Source organism: Myxine glutinosa, chromosome 7 (assembly GCF_964187855.1).
Source record: "Myxine glutinosa chromosome 7, kmMyxGlut1.1, whole genome shotgun sequence".
Taxonomy (NCBI): Eukaryota; Metazoa; Chordata; class Myxini; order Myxiniformes; family Myxinidae; genus Myxine; species Myxine glutinosa.
In genome coordinates this window covers 169,675,763-169,698,664 of record NC_136267.1, presented here as the reverse complement: position 1 = coordinate 169,698,664, position 22,902 = coordinate 169,675,763, and the positions used below count along the sequence as shown (strand labels likewise).

At 44.5% G+C, this 22,902-nt stretch overlaps 1 protein-coding gene across 4 annotated transcripts in view; it reads right to left on the bottom strand.

The window, feature by feature from the left end:
• Positions 1–17,585, bottom strand: part of TACO1 (translational activator of cytochrome c oxidase I) — a 52,574-nt gene extending 34,989 nt beyond the window's left edge. The window contains exons 1-2 of one of the 4 annotated variants that reach the window (XM_078782548.1): positions 17,544–17,585; positions 1,623–1,916 (exon numbers count right to left, since the gene is read on the bottom strand). In XM_078782548.1, coding sequence (XP_078638674.1) covers positions 1,623–1,872 — 250 coding nt within the window. In that variant the 5' untranslated portion in view covers positions 1,873–1,916; positions 17,544–17,585. The other 3 variants (XM_078782546.1, XM_078782547.1, XM_078782549.1) reach the window with 3 other exon arrangements.
• Positions 17,586–22,902: the final 5,317 nt, after the last annotated feature.

Below are 22,902 nucleotides of genomic sequence, written 5' to 3'. Positions count from 1 at the left end.
TGCAGTCAAGCGCTTCCTGTAGCCATGAATGAGCTTCCTACACCTCTCTACTGGGAGTTTGGCCCACTCTTCCTGTGCAAACTGCTCCAGTTCTCCCAGATTTGAAGGGTGCCTTCTCCCAACTGCTGTTTTCAGATCTCCCCACAGGTGTTCAATGGGATTTAGATCTGGACTCATTGCTGGCCACTTCAGAACAGTCCAGCGTTTTGTCTTGAACCATTCCTGGGTGCTTTTTGAAGTGTGTTTGGGGTCATTGTCCTGATGCAAGACCCATGACCTTCGACTGAGACCCAGCTTTCTGACACCTGGTTGAACATTGCGCTCCAAAATGCCTTGGTAATCTCATGATTTCATGATGCCATGCACACATTGAAGGCACCCAGTGCCAGAGACAGCACAGCAACCCCAAAACATCACTGAACCTCCTCCATATTTGACTGTAGGTAAAGTGTTCTTTTCTTTGAAGGCTTCATTTTGTATTCTGCAAACATAGAGATGATGTGCTTTACAAAAAAGCTCTAATTTGGTCTCATCTGTCCACAGGACATTCTCCCAGAAGAATTTTGGCTTGTTCAGGTGTGTTTAGGCAAACTCCAGTCGGGCTTTCTTATGTCTCTCTCTCAGCCGTGGGATACTCCTGGGTATCCTGCAATAGAATCCCCCTTCATCGAGTTGCCGACGGATGGTGTCGTACCTTGTGTCTGAAGGTCAGCTTGAATGTGTTTGGCAGTTGATCGAGGTGCTTTCTCCACCATTCGAATAATCCTTCACTGCAATATTTGATCAAGTTTTCTCCTGTGCCCATGTCCAGGGAGGTTGGCTACAGTGCCATGGGCCTTACGCATCCTGATAACATTGCGTACAGTGGACACAGGAACTTCAAGGTATCTGGAGATGGACTTGTAGCCTTGATGCTTGGCTACAATCTTGTGTCTGACCTCCTCAAACAATTCTCTGGTTTTCGTTCTTTTCTACATGCTCATTTTCTCTATTCAAACTGGTTGAATGGGTGTTTTTTTTTATATTGCAGGCACCTGCAACTCACCACAGGTTTCAAAGTAAAGGAGAATCATCTGCTTGAAATACAATTATTTCTCACAACTTCTAAAAGGTGCCAATAATATTGTCCGGGCCATTTTAGGATTTCTGTGTGAAATAAGCTAAGATTTAGTTACTTTTTCAGCTTTTTTTTGTTTTGCTCCACTGCAAACCAAAGAAATACACATGTGGATACCAAAATATTTTTTTATTTCAGCAATTTTCTTGAAGTAATGGTGCATTATTTGAAAAAAGTGCAAGGGTGCCAATATTTTTGGCCACAAATGTATACCTGTCAGCAATAGGTGTGGCTGAAACAGGCGAATCCACTAATTATAAGGGGTGTCCGCATACTTTTGGTCATGTAGTGTAGCTCCACCCTTCCCTCCATCAGCACATATGTACATGATCCCTCAGGAATAGTCATGTTGGAGGAAAAACATCAGAGAAAATAATTAATGTTCTAAAAATTGTAATTGTACTTTAAAGAAATGGCATTCATGTACAATCTTTCATCGACACATTCTCATATTTAAAAACTTCCTTTCCCCCCCCTCAATCTCCACACCTGTCTGCAAACATACCTCTGACCACCTGACGAATCATGAATGAGAGTTTATTGAAGATCATGCTCTTCTCTTGGTCCTTCGGGCCTTTTATGTGCCTCACCTTTGACCACTTGTTATGGCCAGCCTGCACGTGTGCGGTTGTGCTCAGCATACGCAACGTGCTTGGGACCCTCATCTGTGCACCCAAGCACGAAGCCACAGACTTGCTTACTCCCGTCGCACAACAACAAGCATGGCGGAGAAGCCAGATGGCTGAGTACCGCATGCTGCTCACATCGAAGGCAGTTGACAAAAAGCAGTTTCTGACACCTGTCCAAACACACACAGTGAATGCATTCGAGCGAAGTTGGATATGGAAACTCATTTTGCAAAGGATTCTTGGCAATGCTCAAATTTTTGTGGCATTGATATTTCACTTAACAACCATCAATAAATTCTTAGCTGCCAGTTCGGGGATTTTCTCCACGTGATGGTCTAATCTGCCACTTCCACTTCCACCTTATTGAAGCCAAGTTTTCCGAACCGGATTTGTTGTGTTTTTCTGTTCCATCTTCTTCCGATCTTCGTCCGTGTTGCTGTTTCCGTCCAATTTTCATTTTTTTATTGCACCTTGTTGTGCTATATTTGTCAAATTTGTTCTAATGCTGTTCAATGCCTACTCCTCGGATAGCCACTGGGAAAATTCTGATTCCCTGGATTTGCTTCTTCTAACTCCTCAATGTTATATACTATTTACCTGACGAGCTTCAAAAAAAAAAAATTTTCACTGCACACCAATCTCATGCTACTTGAATTCCTTCTGCCAGGAACTTACTTCCTCTACTATATTCTTCTATTTCTCCAAACTGAATCTTCATTGAATATAAACATTTCTTCCCTCTTCCTTTAAAAACATTTTCAAACATTGAAAAAATGCTTCACCCTTTATTCCTCCAGCAGGAGTACCCCACATGTTCTTATTCAACATGATCTATTTCTCTTCTTTTTCACAAAGATTATTTTCCAAAACTGTCTGCTAAGCACTTGGTCCATTAAACCTCCTCCTGCGCCTACAGCACCCAACTCACACCTACAGCTGCTCTCAACAAAAAAAATTCGCAACCATCCCATGATCTTTATCTGCGCTTGTCCAATTTGGGAATTTCGAATCAGCATCCCTTCACTACATGTCCCCAGGTTCCGCATACCCCTTGACCCCAACCCCTTAAAGCTTCATGTCCCCCCTCCCTGAATCCATCTACACCCCACACCACAACCTCTCAATGCTTCACCCTCACTCCAACCTCTCAATGCTTCCCCATGCTATACAGGGTGTTTCAAAAAGATGGACCCGATTTGAAATCGCTACATCTCTGCAACCACGAACCGCCCATAATAGAACCTCTTACCACTTGAAAGGGCAGGGCATAGAGTTTCAAATGACCACCGCTAGATGGCTCTCCCAGCGCACCAACGGCCTCTAGCCTCAGTCGTTCGCAAGATGGCGACCCGCAACACAAGGCGTTTTGCGTTCTGCATTTCAGCAAGACTGAATCCGTAATTGCAGTGCAGCGTGCGTTTCAACAGCGTTTTGGCATTGATCCGCCAATGCCGAAGAGCATTCGTCGTTGGTACCGACAATTTGAGGAAACAGGCTGTTTATATAAGGGGAAGAGCCCAGGGCGACCACACACTTCAGAGGAAAACGTGAGAAGAATTAAAGAGAGTTTTCTGCGTAGCCTGCGCAAGACCACTCGTCGTGCCAGCCGAGAACTTGCAATCCCTCATACGACTGTCTGGCGTGTGTTAAGGCGACGTTTAATCCTGAGGCCATACCGGTTGCAACTGGTACAGGCTCTTCGTACAGGTGACAAAGGAAAGCGTGTAGAATTTAGTGATGCGATGTTACAGAACATGGAAGACGACAGCTTCTTACCGCGTTTGATTTTTAGTGATGAAGCAACGTTTCATCTAAGCGGTAAAGTTAACCGTAACAATGTGCGCATATGGGGACTAGATAATCCACACGAAACTGGAGAGCATGAGCGTGATTTCCCGAAAGTGAACGTGTTTTGTGCCGTTTCTCAAATAAAGGTTTATGGCCCTTTCTTTTTCGAGGGAAAAACAGTTACGGGGCAAACCTATCTCGAAATGCTGCAGAACTGGCTCTTTCCACAACTTAATGAAGATTCCGATGACTTCATTTTTCAGCAAGACGGAGCACCGCCACATTGGCACCTGCAGGTTTGACGTTTTCTAAATGACACACTGCCTCAACGTTGGATAAGTCGCACGGGACCCCAAGACTTGGCGCTAGACTCTTGGCCCCCAAGATCCCCAGACATTACACCCTGCGACTTTTTCTTGTGGGGATACGTCAAAGACAGTGTTTTTGTGCCACCATTAGCGACTAATCTGGATGACCTCAAAAACAGAATCACGACAGCGGTGACTTCAGTGAAAGAAGACACTGAGAGACGTTTGGGACGAATTCAACTATCGTCTTGATGTTGTCCTTGCAGCAGGTGGAGGGCACAAAGAGCATTTATAAAATGGTTAGTAAAACTTTATAACTCATTAAACCGTTTGTAACTTTTTGTGTAATTGTAACATCTTGCCATCGTGAAATATACTGCTTTGAAATTGGGTCCATCTTTTTGAAACACCCTGTATATCATTTTTTGTTACCCTCTCAATGGTGAAGAATCACTTTAAAAAATTCTCGGATCCAGATCCGGATAGTCACCAAAATCTAATCATTTTGTCTGAGTCACACACACCTCTCCACCAAATTTCGTCCAAATACGTCCACAACATTTTGAGATCTCTTGTTCACAGACAAACAGACAGGGGTGAAAACATAACCCCCATCCACCTTCGGTGGCAGAGGTAATTATATCGTTGTGGAGTGAAGAAAAATAATAATAACAATAAAAAAGTATTATTTCTTTTTTTGTTTGTTTTTTTGAAGTGAGGAGGGGAAGTAGCATAATGTTGAGAAGGTAGAAGTAAAATATTTGTGAAGAAAGAAGCAAAAAGAGCAATATGGAGACAAAAGCAACAGATTTTTCACCTCAGCTATCCGAGGAGCGGCTAAAGTAGGCCTTGTACAACACGAAAATGAATTTGACAAATAGAACACGAGGAACGATTTAACACGGAATATTGGACGGAAACACAAACAGCAACACGAAGATATAACAAAAAAACACGACAGTTCCCGTTTAGAAAACTTCGCTTTGATGAGGTAGAAGTGACAGCTGCAGATTAAAGTGGCAGCTTCTGGTGAAACTCCCAAAATACAGAATTACTGCTCAGCTCATTTGTTCCTCTTTTTTCCAAGCTGTGGACCCAACTTTCACATTCTCTTCAACATCATCCTTCCCTCCAAGTATTCAAGGCAGCTGTTCATTCACCATCTCAGATATTCCCCATCCAGAACCAAGATATTTTCTACCCTCGTTAATCCTGCCTCACCCCAGTCCACCTCATTCCAAATTCCCAGTTTTTACTTCCTGAGAGTTTCCCTATAAATGTACACATCTTGTCCACCCCATGTGTCCGCCCCTATCCCTCATTCCTCCCAACACCCATTGTTTGTCCAAGTCTCCCCCTATTTTTTTTTTTCCTTCAACCCTGCTGTTCGTGTTTTCTCCCTCTCTCAACTATTCCTTTTGCTCTGACGAGTCTTGATCCACTCAGTTATAGCTCTTTGGTGGTGGTGGTGGTTCCTACGCATCATATGTTTTTTGTTTGTTTGTTTGTTTGTTTTTTTGTATACAGGATCGCGGCTCATGTAAGAGCTAACATTAATCACACAAAAAAAATCAAACACACACATAAAACATATAATAAGGGGAGCGGTAGACAAGATGGGGAGAGAAGGGGAAGGACACAAACAACATTTGGGAGCAGGGACATCAGGAGATCTTTGGGAGGGAGAGGGCTTGGGGGGAGAAGGCGTGGGAAGGGGGGGAAGTGGGAGAAGTATAAAACACAAGGACACTGCAAGGACTTCCAGGAAAGAAGTTGGTATTTCAGAAAAGTGGATCTGGGGTGAAATTAGCGGGTGTAGAAAAGATCAAGGTTTTGGATGGGGCCAGATAAGAGATGGTGGTGAACAGCTGTTTTAAAGACCTAGAAGGATGAGTGGGATTGAAGAGAGTGAGGGAGTTTGTTCCAGAGGTGGGAGAAAAGGGGAATGAAAGAGTGAAGGTGAGCAGTTCCCGCCTCACCCCAGTCCACCTTGCTGGGCTGCATCATTTTCTGAGGGCCCGGCTGCCACTGACGCAGTGCCCTCCATCACCAGTCAGCTGGTACTCATTTTGCCGATCTCAGAAGGATGACAGGCTGAGTCAACCCACTTGGTGCCAACTCAACGGATGCCAGGGGCTCAAACTCAGGACCCTAAGATCTCATGCCAGCCTCCTTAACCGTTATGCCAACACCAAACTTCTCGCTCTTTCATGAGCCTCGACTCCAGCACTGCTTATTTACTTCATTGGTGCACAGTCTGCAAACTCGTGCATCAATTACTATATGCTCCCTAAATCCCACATGAAATCGTTTTGGTTTTCAACCCTGAGCTGTTCATGGTAGAGCCATTGGGCAAGGCTTACACGTTTACAACATGAAATGTGGAATATTGCGCTCGTAGGTGCCCTTTATTTTCCAATTAGGATCGAGTCACAATGAGCACCTTGTGTTTCGCACGGGAACTTGCATCGATTTATTTGCAAACAACCATCATTAATGGAGCAAGACAAGCAATTTATTCGGCAATCATGGAGGCACAAACCAACAGCCTCCTAAAGGCCTTTTGATTCTCTTACTCCAATCTCAGACGAGCCTTTTGCAAACTCATTAGCAAACCCAGCAGCGAGCTTACTTGAGCATCAATTACTAATTTAAGGAGAATCACGTGTGTGTGTGTGTCGTTGGTTGGGGTCTCCAAATGCGAATTTCAAAAGGTGGAACCGAGCCTTCCAAGGTCTCCATGTATCCACCTTCGTGTGTGTGTATGTGTATGTGTGTGTGTGTCTGTGTGTGTCTGTCTGTCTGTCTGTCTGTGTCTGTCTGTCTGTCTGTGTGTCTGTCTGTGTGTGTGTCTGTGTGTGTGTGTGTCTGTGTGTGTGTGTGTCTGTGTGTGTGTGTGTCTGTCTGTGTGTGTGTCTGTCTGTGTGTGTGTGTGTCTGTCTGTGTGTGTATGTGTGTGTCTGTGTGTGTATGTGTGTGTCTGTGTGTGTATGTGTGTGTATGTGTGTCTGTGTTTGTCTGTGTCTGTCTGTGTGTGTGTCTGTGTGTGTGTGTGTCTGTCTGCCTGTGTGTGTGTCTGTCTGTCTGTCTGTGTGTCTGTCTGTCTGTCTGTGTGTGTCTGTCTGTGTGTGTGTCTGTCTGTGTGTGTGTCTGTCTGTGTGTGTGTCTGTCTGTGTGTGTGTCTGTCTGTGTGTGTGTCTGTCTGTGTGTGTGTCTGTCTGTCTGTGTGTCTGTCTGTCTGTGTGTCTGTCTGTCTGTGTGTCTGTCTGTCTGTGTGTCTGTGTGTCTGTCTGTCTGTCTGTCTGTCTGTCTGTCTGTCTGTCTGTGTGTGTGTGTGTGTGTGTCTCTGTGTGTGTGTGTCTGTCTGTAGGTGTGTGTCTGTGTGTGTCTGTGTCTGTCTGTGTCTTTTTCTGTCTGTGTCAGTCTGTGTCAGTCTGTGTCAGTCTGTGTGTGTCTGTGCCTGTGTCTGTGCCTGTGTCTGTGTGTGTCTGTCTGTGTGTCTGTCTGTGTGTGTGTCATGCTTTATTAGCTCACCTGGAACGGAGTTCAGGGGAGCTTATGCGATGGCACGTGTCCTCCGTCCATCAGTCCATCCATCCGTAAACACTTGAAACTTCTTCTCTGAAACAGCTGATGGGATTGCGACCAAATTTGGCACAAATTTTATTTCTTGTTTTGTGACTAAAGTTTGTTCACGGCATTAAAAAATTTTTTTAAAAATCGGAGTCTAAGGGGGTTTACCGGGGTCAAAGTGGATCCAGGTTTGACCCCCCAACATTGGAATTTGCTTTTCCCTCTGAAACTACACACACGATTTTGATGAAACTTGACCACAACTTTCATCACCCATGATGTACCGAAGTTTGTTCACGGCACGAAGAAAATCAATGTGCAGTACCCAGGGTTCAAATAAGGACTTGTATCCTTGCTTATTTTTTGCCTGTGACACGTCACAGGTCTACAAGGGCTTTGTGTTGTTGTTATTGTTGGGTTCTTGTGGGTCAATTTTTGAAATGTGCAGTGCAGTGTGCACCCATTGGTCGGACACCTGTGGGAGGACCACACCCACATCTATTGCTTGGCTTCACCCACCATAGTGCCGAGAAAAAATTATATGGCTACCATCCTGTTGCCTGGTGGGCCTAGCACATTAGGCCTCTGCTGGCCTTATACACTGTCCGGCTTTGTTGCAACAGATTTCCATTGGCTTTGTTTGGGTCGAGTGTAATATTATTAGTAAGGTTTAATCAAGCTTGTACACGCCTCCCTAAAAAAATAGCCTAAAAAAATAGAGTTATGTAGCGGTTACCGCTGGGTGTACACAATCGCCTTACACCTACCAAGGACGCGGCCAGGGAGCAATCACCATGCCGGGCTCGTCCAGGCCGCCCGGTCAGGCCCAGACGCGCCTCTCCCGGGCATGCCCGGACTCGCTGTTCCCGGGCTCGCCCGAGCCTCCCGGGCACGCCCGGTCTCGTCTTTCCCGGGCATGCCCAGACTCGTCTTTCCAGGGCTCGCCCAGGACACCCGGGCATGCCCGCTCTCGCCTTTCCAGGGCTCGCCCAGGACGCCCGGGCATGCCCGCTCTCGCCTTTCCAGGGCTCGCCCAGGACGCCCGGGCATGCCCGCTCTCGCCTTTCCAGGGCTCACCCAGGACGCCCGGGCATGCCCGCCCTCGCCTTTCCAGGGCTCGCCCAGGATGCCCGGGCAGGTCCAGACTCGCCTTTCCAGGACACGCCCTTGACGCCCGGGCATGCCCGGTCTCGCTTTTCCCGGGCAAACGCTCCGGCATAATGTGTATATATATTGCTGCCCGATAAACGGGCTTTTCAGAGTACCCGAGTTTGATACGTGCAATAAAGCAACTCGGACGAATTTCTGTCTTTGGTCGCGTCAATCCTTCCGACTCGTGTTGGAGCATAGCTCCTTCAGTTACGTAATTTTTGAACGGCGCCATATGCGCGTTTCCCAATCGGCCCGTTGCTGGATCTTTTAAGCCAATGCCGTTACACTTAATGACAAAGTCCCCCACCACCAATAACCATGTAGGGCCTACAGGTTTTTTTATGAACAAAAGTTTTATAACTTGAGTACAGGAGGATGGAAACTTGCAAACCAAATATACTCTGACGTTCTTGAGTCAAGAGCCTAGATCTACTGCAATCTATATACTCCACAGAGGATAATAAGATGAACCTTCCTGCCATTCCTGTTCAGAGTGGGTGCACGAGTTGCCTGAAACCAGACAGCTGTCGGTCAGACTTGTAATTGATATTGAACCAAACCTTGAAGACCCTCGGAGAGGAATCGTGTAATATCTTCAACAGCAAGGATGAGGGAGTTGAGTGGAGGAAAATATATATATATATATATATATATATATATATTGTGTCGCAGGTTGTGACCACAGTGCAGTCATTCTTGAAGCTTTCCCAGTTTGGATGGATGAAACGACCAGCACAGCATCATCAAAATGTCAAGTCAAACCCAGGGAAATATCAACTGCTAATACAAAAGGTTTTACCTTCCCTCGCATTGTGTTTGTTTGCTGCATGGATTCGTCAAAACGTTTCATGTAGCTGTGAATAAAAACAAATTACATTAGTTTGCCTTTTGCAACAGCTCTGAAACCACCTGCCACATCAGGCAGTTGAATGAGCACTGCATATTTGCATTTCCTGCACACAAATAAACCTCTTGAAGCATAAAACCCGATTAGACGTTATTTGCTTGGAGCTGTTAATTGGAACCGCTTCAAAAATAACAAAGAATGATTAATTAACGTGCAATGTTCGCACTCTTAATTGTCATCTTGTTCTTATTATTTGCAATCATGCATTTGTATGTCAGAAATAATACATTTGAAATGTGAAATTTGCATTGGTCAATCTGGAAAGGTACTTGGTAGAGAGCATACTTCTACCAGGCTGGATATTTTACGTTTTCTATCCCACTGATAGGCCGGATCTGGATCCGGGCCTTGTCCAAAATCGAATCGGCTTGTTCTTGTCATCCACCCACCTCATCCTCCCTAGTTTTGTCATAATCCATCCACAACATTTTGAGACATCTTGGTATTTATAGTTTGCGCCCTATCCCTCAATCGTGACAATCACTTTAAAAAATTCTCATTTCCGTATGTCCGGATCTTCACCTAAATCTTACTATTTAATTCACCAAATGTCTGTCCGTCCATCCGTCTGTTCCCAGGTACCGCAAAAACGGCTGAACCGATCGCAACGAAATTTTGTGTGGGTAATCCTGGGACACCCTGGAGGAAAATAGGCGAAATTGTTTTCCCAATTTACCAATTTCCAATTTCCCCGATATGAACAGTGATGTGGCTTTTATTTGAATTCTACAAATACTGTTTAGATTTTGATGATTTGAGTGTGATATGATTTAACGGATGTTTATATAAATCGTTTAAAATTAAAAAGAGTTCAATTTCTGATATTTTGCCTTTTCATTTGGGCCTCCCAATTGGAGTCCTGTAGGGCAGGTACCGTTGCTAGTCTAATCAACTCATCCTTGTCACACACTCAACATGTCCATGAAGTTACATCCGAATCCATGTACAAAGTTTTGAGATATAGTGTGATATATCGTTTTTGGCCACATCTCTCCATGGTAAAGACACACTTGAAAAAAATAAGAATTTTTTTAAATCATATCCAGATCCAGTTCTTCGCCAAAATCGAATCAATTAATCCTCGTCACACACACCCAATGTGTCCACCACAATCGCAGTATCCCTCCTTGTTGCCACGAATACAAGTACCATGAATCGTGGACCTACAAACACTGACTTATTCCAGCTCAACGACCAGTGGAGGCAAAAGCTCATGATGAAACTATCAGAGAAGGTTAAAGAAAATGATGTGGACCATTTTTGGTACACGTACTAATATTGTCGGTTCTCGGAGGAAGGGGGACACTGAAGGAACTGGCAGCATTTGCCCTTGACATCCTCGTTATCTCTCACTCAAATGCTTCTTACAAACGGACGGATGTTCTAACAAGTCAATCCGATTACAACAGACTCGTCATTGGCACCATCAATGGTCTGCTGCTCACTTCCAAGTGTGTTCATCATTCTGGTGAATGCATTCAATTCAAACAGACTGATAATGTGCTGCGCTCCATGACTTCTTCAACCAAATAATGGGGAAAAAAGGATTCCCACAGTCGACATCTAGAGGACCAAGACAAGCAGCAGAGGACAGCGATTCCGAAGTGGAGTTCAACGGAGAATAAAGTTGGTTGGAGTTCTTGTAGGAAAGACTTAAAATCTACCATATAAAATACAATGTGTGGGTGGGGGGGGGGGGGGGGTGTGTGTGTGTGTGTGTGTGTGTGTGTTTGTTTGTTTTGTTTTGTCCCCCTTCATAAGCCTAGGTTTTAAAGGCTTTGAGTAACGCTTTAGGAGGGATTTGAGTGGAGGGTTTAATGGGCAATCTTTAAATACCACTATGTGTCCACCTGTTAAAAGACCCAAAAGACTCTGAGACCCAGAGTCAAAACCTTTCTGAGTCAAAAGACTCCAAAAGATTCCAAAGAAAGAGAAAAGACCCCAAAGACTCTGAAGACCCAAAAAACCCAGAAGACCAAAAAAACCCAGAAGACCAAAAAGATCGTAAAGACCCAGAAGACCGAAAAGACCCAAAGATCCAAAAGTCCCCAAAGACTCAAAAGACTGAAAATAACCCAAGACCCTTAAAGACCCAAAAGACTACAAAGACCCAAAAGACTACAAAGACCCAAAAGACTACAAAGACCCAAAAGACTACAAAGACCCAAAAGACTACAAAGACCCAAAAGACTACAAAGACCCAAGACTACAAAGACCCAAAAGACTACAAAGACCCAAGACTACAAAGACCCAAGACTACAAAGACCCAAAAGACTACAAAGACCCAAAAGACTACAAAGACCCAAAAGACTACAAAGACCCAAAAGACTACAAAGACCCAAAATAACCCAAAGACCCTTAAATACCCCAAATACCACTGTTCCAAACTTCACCGTCAAATAAACTGTTCCAACCCGTCATTTTTGACGGGCTTTATACTCGTATTAAAATACTTCTGTCATATCTTTCAATAAATACCTTTCCCTTTATTCTTTTACTGTTCAAATGACAATAGTTTCCTTCCAACACGTTCATATATTTCATGGGTATCTTTCCTATTGATTGCTATTCAGTCTCACCCATGAAAACATTTGATATTGGGACAAAAACATTGAAATGGCCTCCATCCAGTATACCACTATGGCCTAGAAGTACGCACACTCGCCTCTGAGCTGTCCAGCCTGGGTTTGAATCCCGACCCTAAACTGTCATACTGGTGTTTCATAGGCAGGGTGAATCATCCATGTATGCGCTGTCCCTCGGATGGACGTTAAACGGGCATCCCATCTGTCAGCATTCGTTGATGGTCATCAAAGAATCCATGGTGGCCTTTGCAAAGGGTAGGCGAGCTACCACTGGCACCATGGACAAATTAAACATTCCTGCTCTAACCAGCAGAGGGCATTGCAGCAGCAGCAGCATAACCACACCCTCAGCCAATGATGCTACCCTGCAACCTTGTGCTGCATACGAAAGAATAAGCATACCACTGAAAAGCACAGACACCAGCCTTACAACAACAATAACAACAACGACAACAACAACGAGAGAGTTCATAGAACACGATACCCCGAGCAGTGTTCAAGTCTATACTTCAATTTTAATAAAATAATGATTTTAATACGTAGACTGCAGATTAAGAGTATACTGGTAGTGTCGGGTGTACCAGATTCTGCCACTACGAGTATTTTCATATAAAAGATTACGTTGTTGTATTGTAAACGGAATATGCTACCCCGACAGACAACGCAACAAACGATCTGCTGGCAGTTCCGAGAACATCAATCCACGTAATAATCATGATCATCATTATCAGTCTGCATGAGAGATTTTGCCACTTCAACTGCATTCATACGTTCCATTTTGAAAGGTAATGACAAGTAGCAAAAAATATTTTAAAAATGATATGACCCATGAAAAAATGATTTAAAAAAAAAGTGGTACTCAGCGATGTAATACCAACGTCGATTCAGTGCAAAAAATAGTCCAACCAGATAGCTCGTACCCGAGATATGGAATTGAAAAAAAAATGTCCCACTGCCAGCTACAAGTTTTCTCATAACGTGGGGTTTCCCCAGCAATGGATAAGAAATGAACTTGTGTTTGCTCATAAAAAGTTAAAATTTGAAAATAAAGTACATGCATACTTGGCTTGTAAATGGGAGTCGTGTACAATATCAGAGTTGGTAATCAACGTGTTAAGTATTGTTAAAAAAAAAAAATCTGGAAGCTTCGCGCTCCTGAAGCAGACCCATACATCGCCTTCTACACTGCAATAAACCGATGAGTCGCAGTTTAGGATATGGAGGCTTTTTGATCAACATCGATGTACATGTCCATAAGGCAGCTTCTTCTTCACCCGTGATACTGTACTATCTCACATGCCACGCCCTCTAAGACTATATATTGTTATATAGCATGGTTTTGTAAGTATTATGAAGGCAATTTGTGTTCTACAGTGTTCAAATGTATAATTCTACTTAAATAAAGGTTAAAACATCTATATATATAAAACACAGTTTGTGTGTGTGTGTGTGTGTGTAATGTTACCGATAGACTCCTAAACGGAGAGGCTTACGTGCTTGATATTTGGCATAGACATGGCCATTGAGCCTGGGACGAACATGGCCGAACTCAAAATATTTGACGATCCATATTTTTTATTCATATTTACCTCAGCGCATTTCAGCGCACGGAATCAACGGAATCAGAGCAGGTGGGCGCTGATTCGCTCAGAGCGATCACATGATGACGCTATGAACGCTATGAACGCTATGACGCTATGAACGCTATGACGCTATGAAAAAAAAAATCGCTATGACGCTATGACGCTATGAAAAAAACAATCGCTATGACGCTATGAAACGCTATGATGCTATGAAACGCTATGAACGATATGAACGCGATGACGCTATGAACGCTATGGAAAAAAAAAATCGCTATGACGCTATGACGCTATGAAACGCTATGAACGCTATGACGCTATGACGCTATGAAAAAAAAAATCGCTCGCTTTACCAAGGGGCTCGCTCTCCCCCCGTTCCCCTCCCCTTCCCCCTCCCCCTCCCCTCCCCCGCCCGGCAATGCCGGGTACTTCTGCTAGTATATAAATAAAATACGAGTTCTACCGCCAATTTCTCCAGCGTTGATTACATCACCACGTCCATATGCGCTTGCGTGGTCGGGACAAATTCAGAACCAATATACGGTCAAACTAAAGACTTGCCCTCATATTAATGTTCAGATTCGTTTTCAAAACACAATTCAATTTTAAAAAGCTGTTCCTGATGGACAGACACAAACCAAATTCTTAACCCCACTTTTCACTTTGCATGCTCTGTTTGACAGAAGCAACACCAACAACTGTTTGACATGATTGAACGCCTGGAAAAAAAAATTGGGTATTAAATTTTCTCACTGGGACTTAATAGGTGTTTCACACATTTCCGATGTTCTTGACCTTTCACTATTAGTAAAACAGTATTGACTGAACTTCGCAGCTTGTCATCTTCATGCTTGCAATGGGGCTGTAAAGAACGATGGACAGTACGTAAAGCACAGCTTTTTTTGGAACGTACAATAATATTTTTCTGAAAATACGATAATTTTGAGGTTCCAATGTAATATTTCCACTTTTCAGATCTGTCAACCATGGGTGGGACTCACGGGGAAGAGATTCACAATCAAAAGATGAAGCCTTTAACTGATAGGCCTGCAGTCGCATGTTCATTTGATAAAACACATGAGCGCACACAGCACGTCAGATAGTTTCAAACAATCAGCAACAGTTACAATCTGATGAGAATGAGGCATCGAGACCTTCAAAATAAAACCAAGTGGATACGTTTCATTTCGATTTCACCTTGACCACATCATAGACATAGAGGAGACCATATCATAGACATAGAGGAGACCACATCATAGACATAGAGGAGACCACATCATAGACATAGAGGAGACCACATCATAGACATAGAGGAGACCACATCATAGACATAGAGGAGACCATATCATAGACATAGAGGAGACCACATCATAAACATAGAGGAGACCATATCAGACATAGAGGAAACGGTAAATTTTTACAAGTTGCCCATAATCATTTTTCACATCAAACCTAGGTTTTTCCGATGTTTTGGGATGAAATTCATTCGAATTTGATATTCATTTCGGCAGCAAATGACTCCTTTTTGAGATAGGACCCTCCTCCCCATCATCAAAAATGAGTTATTTTGACCGAAATAAATATCAAATTTGAATGAATCTCATGTGACCCTAACCTAAATCTAACCCTAACCCGAACCAGGAAGGCCGCTCATTGGCCGATATGATCACATGATGTATCGCTGCTCTATGATTGGCTCTTTATCTTCGGAAGGAGGTAATTTCTTTTCATATTTTCTCCATAAATAATGTTTTTGCCGTGATATTAATATATAGAAACCTGGTCAGAAATGACAAGATGTAATCCATTCTGGGTCTCAAAATTATGTACGAATTTATGGGCAACTTTTAAAAATATATAGAAGAGACCATATCATAGACATAGAGGAGACCATATCATAGACATAGAGGAGACAATATCATAGACATAGAGAAGACCACATCATAGAGGAGACCACATCATAGAGGAGACCATATCATAGAGGAGACCATATCATAGAGGAGACCACATCATAGAGGAGACCACATCATAGAGGAGACCATATCATAGAGGAGACCATATCATAGAGACCACATCATAGAGGAGACCACATCATAGAGGAGACCACATCATAGAGGAGACCACATCATAGAGGAGACCACATCATAGAGGAGACCACATCATAGAGGAGACCACATCATAGAGGAGACCACATCATAGAGGAGACCACATCATAGAGGAGACCACATCATAGAGGAGACCACATCATAGAGGAGACCACATCATAGAGGAGACCACATCATAGAGGAGACCATATCATAGAGGAGACCATATCAGAGAGCAGACCATATCATAGAGAAGACCACATCATAGAGGAGACCACATCATAGAGGAGACCATATCATAGAGGAGACCACATAATAGAGAAGACCATATCATAGAGACCATATCAGAGAGCAGACCATATCATAGAGAAGACCACATCATAGAGACCACCATATCATAGAGGAGACCACATCATAGAGACCATATCATAGAGGAGACCATATCATAGAGGAGACCATATCATAGAGGAGACCATATCATATTGGTCCCCTTTTTGAAGCAATGTTTTACGGCCGGATGCCCTTCCTGACGCCAACCCTTTTTGCCGCCTTCAACGACAAACAGGGAATTACCAGTGATCTGGTACTCAATTAGCCGACCTCGGAAGGATGACAGGCTGGGTCAACCCCCCTGGCATTAATTCGGCGATCGACCGAGATTCGAACCCAGGATCCTAGGATCCTAAGCCGGCACCCTAGCCGCTAGCCCAACACCAGGGATTTTTTTTTTTTTTTTTTTTTTTTTAAGACCATATCATAGAGTTGAGACCATATCATAGACGAGACCATATCATAGAGGAGACCACATCATAGAGGAGACCACATCATAGAGGAGACCACATCATAGAGGATACCACATCATAGACGAGGCCATATCAGAAAGGAGACCATATCATGGAGGAGACAATATCATAGAGGAGACCATATCATAGAGGAGACAATATCATAGAGGAGACAATATCATATTCATAGAGGAGACCATATCATGGAGGAGACAATATCATAGAGGAGACAATATCATATTCATAGAGGAGACCATATCATGGAGGAGACCATATCATAAGAGACGACAATATCATATTCATAGAGACAATATCATATTCATAGAGGAGACCATATCATGGAGGAGACCATATCATAGAGGAGACAATATCATATTCATAGAGGAGACCATATCATGGAGGAGACAATATCATAGAGGAGACAATATCATATTCATAGAGGAGACCATATCATAGAGGAGACCATATCATAGAGGAGACAATATCATATTCATAGAGGAGACCATATCATGGAGGAGACAATATCATAGAGGAGACCATATCATGGAGGAGACAATATCATAGAGGAGACCATATCATGAATATAAATCTGGCCAAATAAATACCACCAAATTTCGCCAGGATACCAACCTAAATATCCCGCCGTTGAGAGACGCTTTGGGATCCTCAGTACACCTGACTGCATACCGGCCAGGTGATGACAACTCACCAGAACAGCAGCTTTTACCCATTTCGCTCCCACCGGGAATCTAGAGCAGCACCAAACATCAGTATGGACCCAACTAAGCTATCGTCCTGCTCCAGTGACAATCACGTGATGAGATTGTTTTACGATATCTACTTTGTATCTTAATTCCTATTGAACACCAAACTGAAACAAAATAGTCAGTAGAGTAGTTCAAATGCAGGACTACAAATAAAGTAGTTAGCTCACTGGAGTACTATGGAACGTACCTGAAGACCTACAAAAAATAAACTGTTTAGTACTGAGGTTGATAAAGTGTCAAGTAAAAAAAATTCATTGGAAAAGTCACAAACCTGTTTTTCATGCAACCAGAAGTCAACGTGCGCGTGACGTCATACACAAATATCCGACAACCTTGGAAAATGTCTTATTGCGCATGTAATTTCTATTAAAATGGGATCACTTTTCCTACCTTCCGGTATAATTTTCAGATTAGCACTTAGAAAGACAAAAACAAACGCAAGAGGAAAAAAACTGCATAAAAAGGTAGCGCGCCTGTTATACACCGCCCAACTTCTCAGTTCTCCACCACTTATTAATCTAATTTATTTGTCCAATATTACTAACCCTGTGAATACCACTAACATAATCTAACATCGACAGCTTTTTATAACTAACTTTCATTATCACTACATTGCTAGGCTGACAGGTAATGGTGCAGATGTAGCGAGAAGCGGGCATATGGAACGATCATCTTTTGCGCTCTATATCCTGTGGGTGACGTTTCATAAAAATTGTGTGTGTAGTTTCTGAGAAGAAGGCAAATACCTATTTTGGTGGGCAACCCCCGTAGACTCCCAAAGGGGCAGATTTTTTTTAATGGCGTGAACAAACTTTGGTACATCACGGATGATGAAGGTTGTGGTGAAGTTTCATCGGAATGTTGTGTGTAGTTTCAGTGGAAAAAGCAAATTTCTATTTTGGGGGGTCGAACCTGGATCAACTTTGACCCCGGTAAACCCCCTTAGACCCAAAGTTCTTTTAATGCCATGAACAAACTTTAGTCACAAAACAACAAATAAAATTTGTGCCAAATTTGGTCACAATCCCTTCAGCGGTTTCGGAGAAGAAGTTGCAAGTGTTTACGGACGGACGGACAGACGCGCCATCGCCCTGAGCTTTGTTCCAGGTGAGCTAAAAATGGGACCGTCGGAACTGCTGCATTAAGCTCCAAGTCCTGCTCAAAGGTATTTTATCCCCACACTTTTTGAAAAACGAGGGGATATTGTATTCGGTTCCGTTTTTCTGTCTGTTCGTCCGTCACGCTCTCTCCTCTTAAACGGTTGGGCAGAGATTCACCAAACTTGGTAGTTATGATCACCCAATGGCATGAAGGTGTAAGAGCAATGGCATTTTGGCCCAGTCCTGTGGGGTGGGGTCTAAAGGTGAAATAACAAAAACTGCAATTACAAGCACATGTTAAAACATTTTTAAATCAAACTTTATATGTGTAATCAACTTTGAGGGACGCATGAAATATATAACTTTTTTGGGGGGATTTAACCCCGGGTTCATGCCCCAGGTGGTGCGAACTTAAGAGTCACAGTGGTCAAAATGGGGGGAAAACCTCAAAATTTGATATTGGATCATTCCTGGTGGAAGCTTTTGCCATCTTTCAACTTTGCTTTAGGTGGGACGCGTGGGGATTTGCGATGGTACCCCATCGACTTCCCTCTTAGTGGGGCGGCTTAGCCCAAATATTCAAAAGAATTGTGCATTTTGTGATACAAGCACCAAATTTGGCACAAATGTACATTAATATGTTGCGAACATTTTCAGATATTGGGCCACTTGAAATTCCGTAATTTTTTTTTTCAATTTTCTTCAAATTTCGTAATTTCAAAATATTCGGGTGACACCGTCACAATTTCGGTCTTCGAGGCCGGCCGATAGGCAAAGTGTGACCGGAAGGGACGACGTTCTCCTGACCACGTGGCCCTCGATCTGGGAAGCGAGAGGCGTTCCATTAGTGGACGCGCCCCTCACGCCCGACTTTTGGGCGGCCCCGGCGGGCCGTTTGTTTTGACGTTCCGTGACAGGCCCCGCACCCCCACCTCCGGGCCGACCGGAAGCTTGTGCTGAGTACATCATACCTGAACAACTCAGTGAGGCAGAACACAGCAGTGCACACCAGGGTGACCCCTTCAGTGCATAAACCAATTAACCTGTCCACTGCAGGGCATATAGAAATGAAGTTATTTTCTGCATATAATAATAATATAAGTTCAGTTCTATATAACAATTTCTGTTATCACCACTACCACTACAACTACCACTACTACAAGCTTTGTCTGGAATTTTGTGGACTAACAGACAAACAGACATACAGACAAGCTGGGATCAAAACATTACCTCCTTCCACCATTGAGTGTACAGGTAAACATCATGGAAATTATATCATGCCCTAGATTTAATTCATGCTTACCCGTGTATTTGCTTCACTGGTTCACAAGGTCTTTTGCATACATGTAATTCAGACTCTCGTCTTCATTGCTGACCACACAATGTTCGCAACATATTAATGTACATTTGTGCCAAATTTGGTGCTTGTATCACAAAATGCACAACAGGTTTGCTATGCTGCTACACTATCTATGATTAAATGGGCACAATGTTTCACAACTTTAAAGTTTTTGTTCCAAATAAATCCATTATTGGTCTTCCAACAGGACAATTTTTAATATTCTGTTAAAGCAATAATCCTTTAGGTTTAGAATAAAGTATGATGGATAGACACGCATGCACTTACACACACGAACACACACACACACACACACACACACACACACACACACACACACACACACACTTGCACATTTACAAACACATACAAACACTCTCACACACACACTTGCACATTTACAAACACACAAACACTCACACACGCACACAAACACACACACACACACACACACACACGAACACACACACCCGAACACACACACACACCCGAACACACATTTACACTCACACTTGCACATTTACAAACACACAAACACTCACACACACACAAACACACACACGAACACACACACACACACACACACACACACACACACACACTAACACACATTTACACACACACATACAAACACATATACAAACACACACACACACACAAACACACACTTACACACACTTACACACACACACTTGCACATTTACACACACATACAAACACACACACATACAAACACACACACACACACTTATACATTTACACACACACACATACAAACACACACACACTTACACACACGCACATACACCCATTTACACACACACATACAAACACACACACACACACACACACACACACCCTGACACACACACACTTGCACATTTACAAACACACAAACACTCACACACACACACACACACACACACACACGAACACACATTTACACACACACAAACACACACACTTATACATTTACACACACATACAAACGCACACACACTTATACATTTACACACACACATACAAACACACACAAACACACACACACTTATACATTTACACACACACATACAAACACACACACACTTACACACACGCACACACACACACCCATTTACACACACACACATACAAACACACACACACACACACACTTATACATTTACACACACACATACAAACACACACACACACTTACACACACGCACACACACACCCATTTACACACACACACATACAAACACACACACACACACACACACACACACACACACACACCCTGACACACACACACCACAAATTTCTTGAACATTAGAAACAGTCATTGTTGTGGTCATGAAAGGATGATTCACACGAATCCATGATCATTATCACGAGATTACCTTTATAATGTCAGGTATTAATCCGTTTTTCACAGATCCAACATGCTGTCTCTTCAGACACAACCTACTCAGAAAATAGACAAAATTACCTGCGAAGAAACAATATGGCTGAGTTGTGTGAGGCACACAGATATTTTCAAATTACTTCCAAAGAAGTGAAAGGAATGTATTACCCAAATTTCAAATGAACCTTAAACAACTCTTATACTGTCCAAGGTGTCCGAAAATGAATATACCAAATACAGTGTCCACAAAGTAGCGCATCAGAGGCAAAACATTTATTTGTAAGGTTGGCTACATCATTTGTTCGAAATGTGTCCCAGCAATCTCAAAACATGTTTGTAAATGGAAAAGCAGGTTTCTCTGAATGTTCTTCAACATATCTGGGCCAATTGTTGAATTAAATAATTTAATTTCATATGATAAATAATCAATTAAATAATTTAATTCCCTTTGATAAATAATCAATTAAATAATTTAATTCCCTATGATACTAAAGCGCGGCGTTACGCGCGCTGCTTGTGAGCAAGGAGGAAGCGGACAAGCGGTAACATATAAACGTCTTTATTGTAAGACTACACTGTAACACTGTACCGCTCCGGGCTGGGCGCCCGGTGTATATCATGAGGCCACGCCTACCCCTCGGACGTGGCCACCGCCCACTTGGTGCGTGGAATGATGTCACCACGCCAGTGGGCTTTTGTGTCCGCCACACGCGCCCCCCCAGAATTCCCGCGCACCTGGAGGGCCAGTTTGCGGGGCAGACGAATGACCCGGCCGAAGCGCCCCCTGGCGATCGGCGGCGTCTGGGGTGCAGGGATGCCAGGTGGGATGCCCCTGGCTGCTCCTGGGATGGGTGCAGGACCGGGGGGCGGCGTGGCGGCGGGGCTGGGCGGTGCCGGGGGTCCGCCCGCAGGAGGGCGGCCCCGACGTGGGGGTCGGGCCACTGGCGGTGGATGGTCCACATCGAGGTGGGCCAGCTTGAGGCGGTCTACCGAAACGCGGTCAGGAGTACCGCCGATGTCCAGGGTGAAGTGCTTCGCCCCGGTCTCCAGCACGCGGAAAGGCCCATCGTACGGGGGCCGCAGTGGTGTCCGATGGGCATCGTGGCAGACGAAGACGTACTCCGCCGTGCGAAGCTCCGGGGCGACGTGCGTCGGTGGGTGCCCGTGGCATGCCGTTGGCACCGGGGCGAACCTCTGGGCGGTCTCTTGCAGAGCGGAGCGCTGCTGTGCCGCGGACCATGGTGCCGTGGAGTCGGGGAGGAACTCGCCCGGCACCCGCAGCGGTTGCCCGAAGACCAACTCCGCCGCGGATGCGCGCAGGTCCTCCTTGGGCGCCGTCCGGAGGCCCAGCAGGACCCAGGGGAGCCTGTCGACCCAGCCGCCGTCGCGGAGGGTGGCCCGGAGCGCGGCCTTCAATGAGCCGTGAAATCGCTCACACAGGCCGTTAGCCTGGGGGTGGTAGGCCGTGGTTCGGTGCAGCCGGACCCCGAGCCCCTGCGCAACCGCCCCCCAGAGCTCCGAGGTGAACTGGGGGCCGCGGTCGGATGAGATGTCTGAGGGGGCGCCGAACCGGGCGACCCAGGTGGCGATGAAAGCCTGCGCGACATCGGCCGCCGTTGTCGACGCCAAGGGCACGGCCTCCGGCCACCGGGTGGTGCGGTCCACCATGGTGAGGACGTGGGTGAAACCCCGCGAGGGGGGCAGAGGTCCCACCAGGTCCACGTGGACGTGGTCAAACCGGCGTTCCGGCACCGTGAACGGGGCCAACGGGGCCTGGGTGTGCCGGTGCACCTTGGCGCGCTGG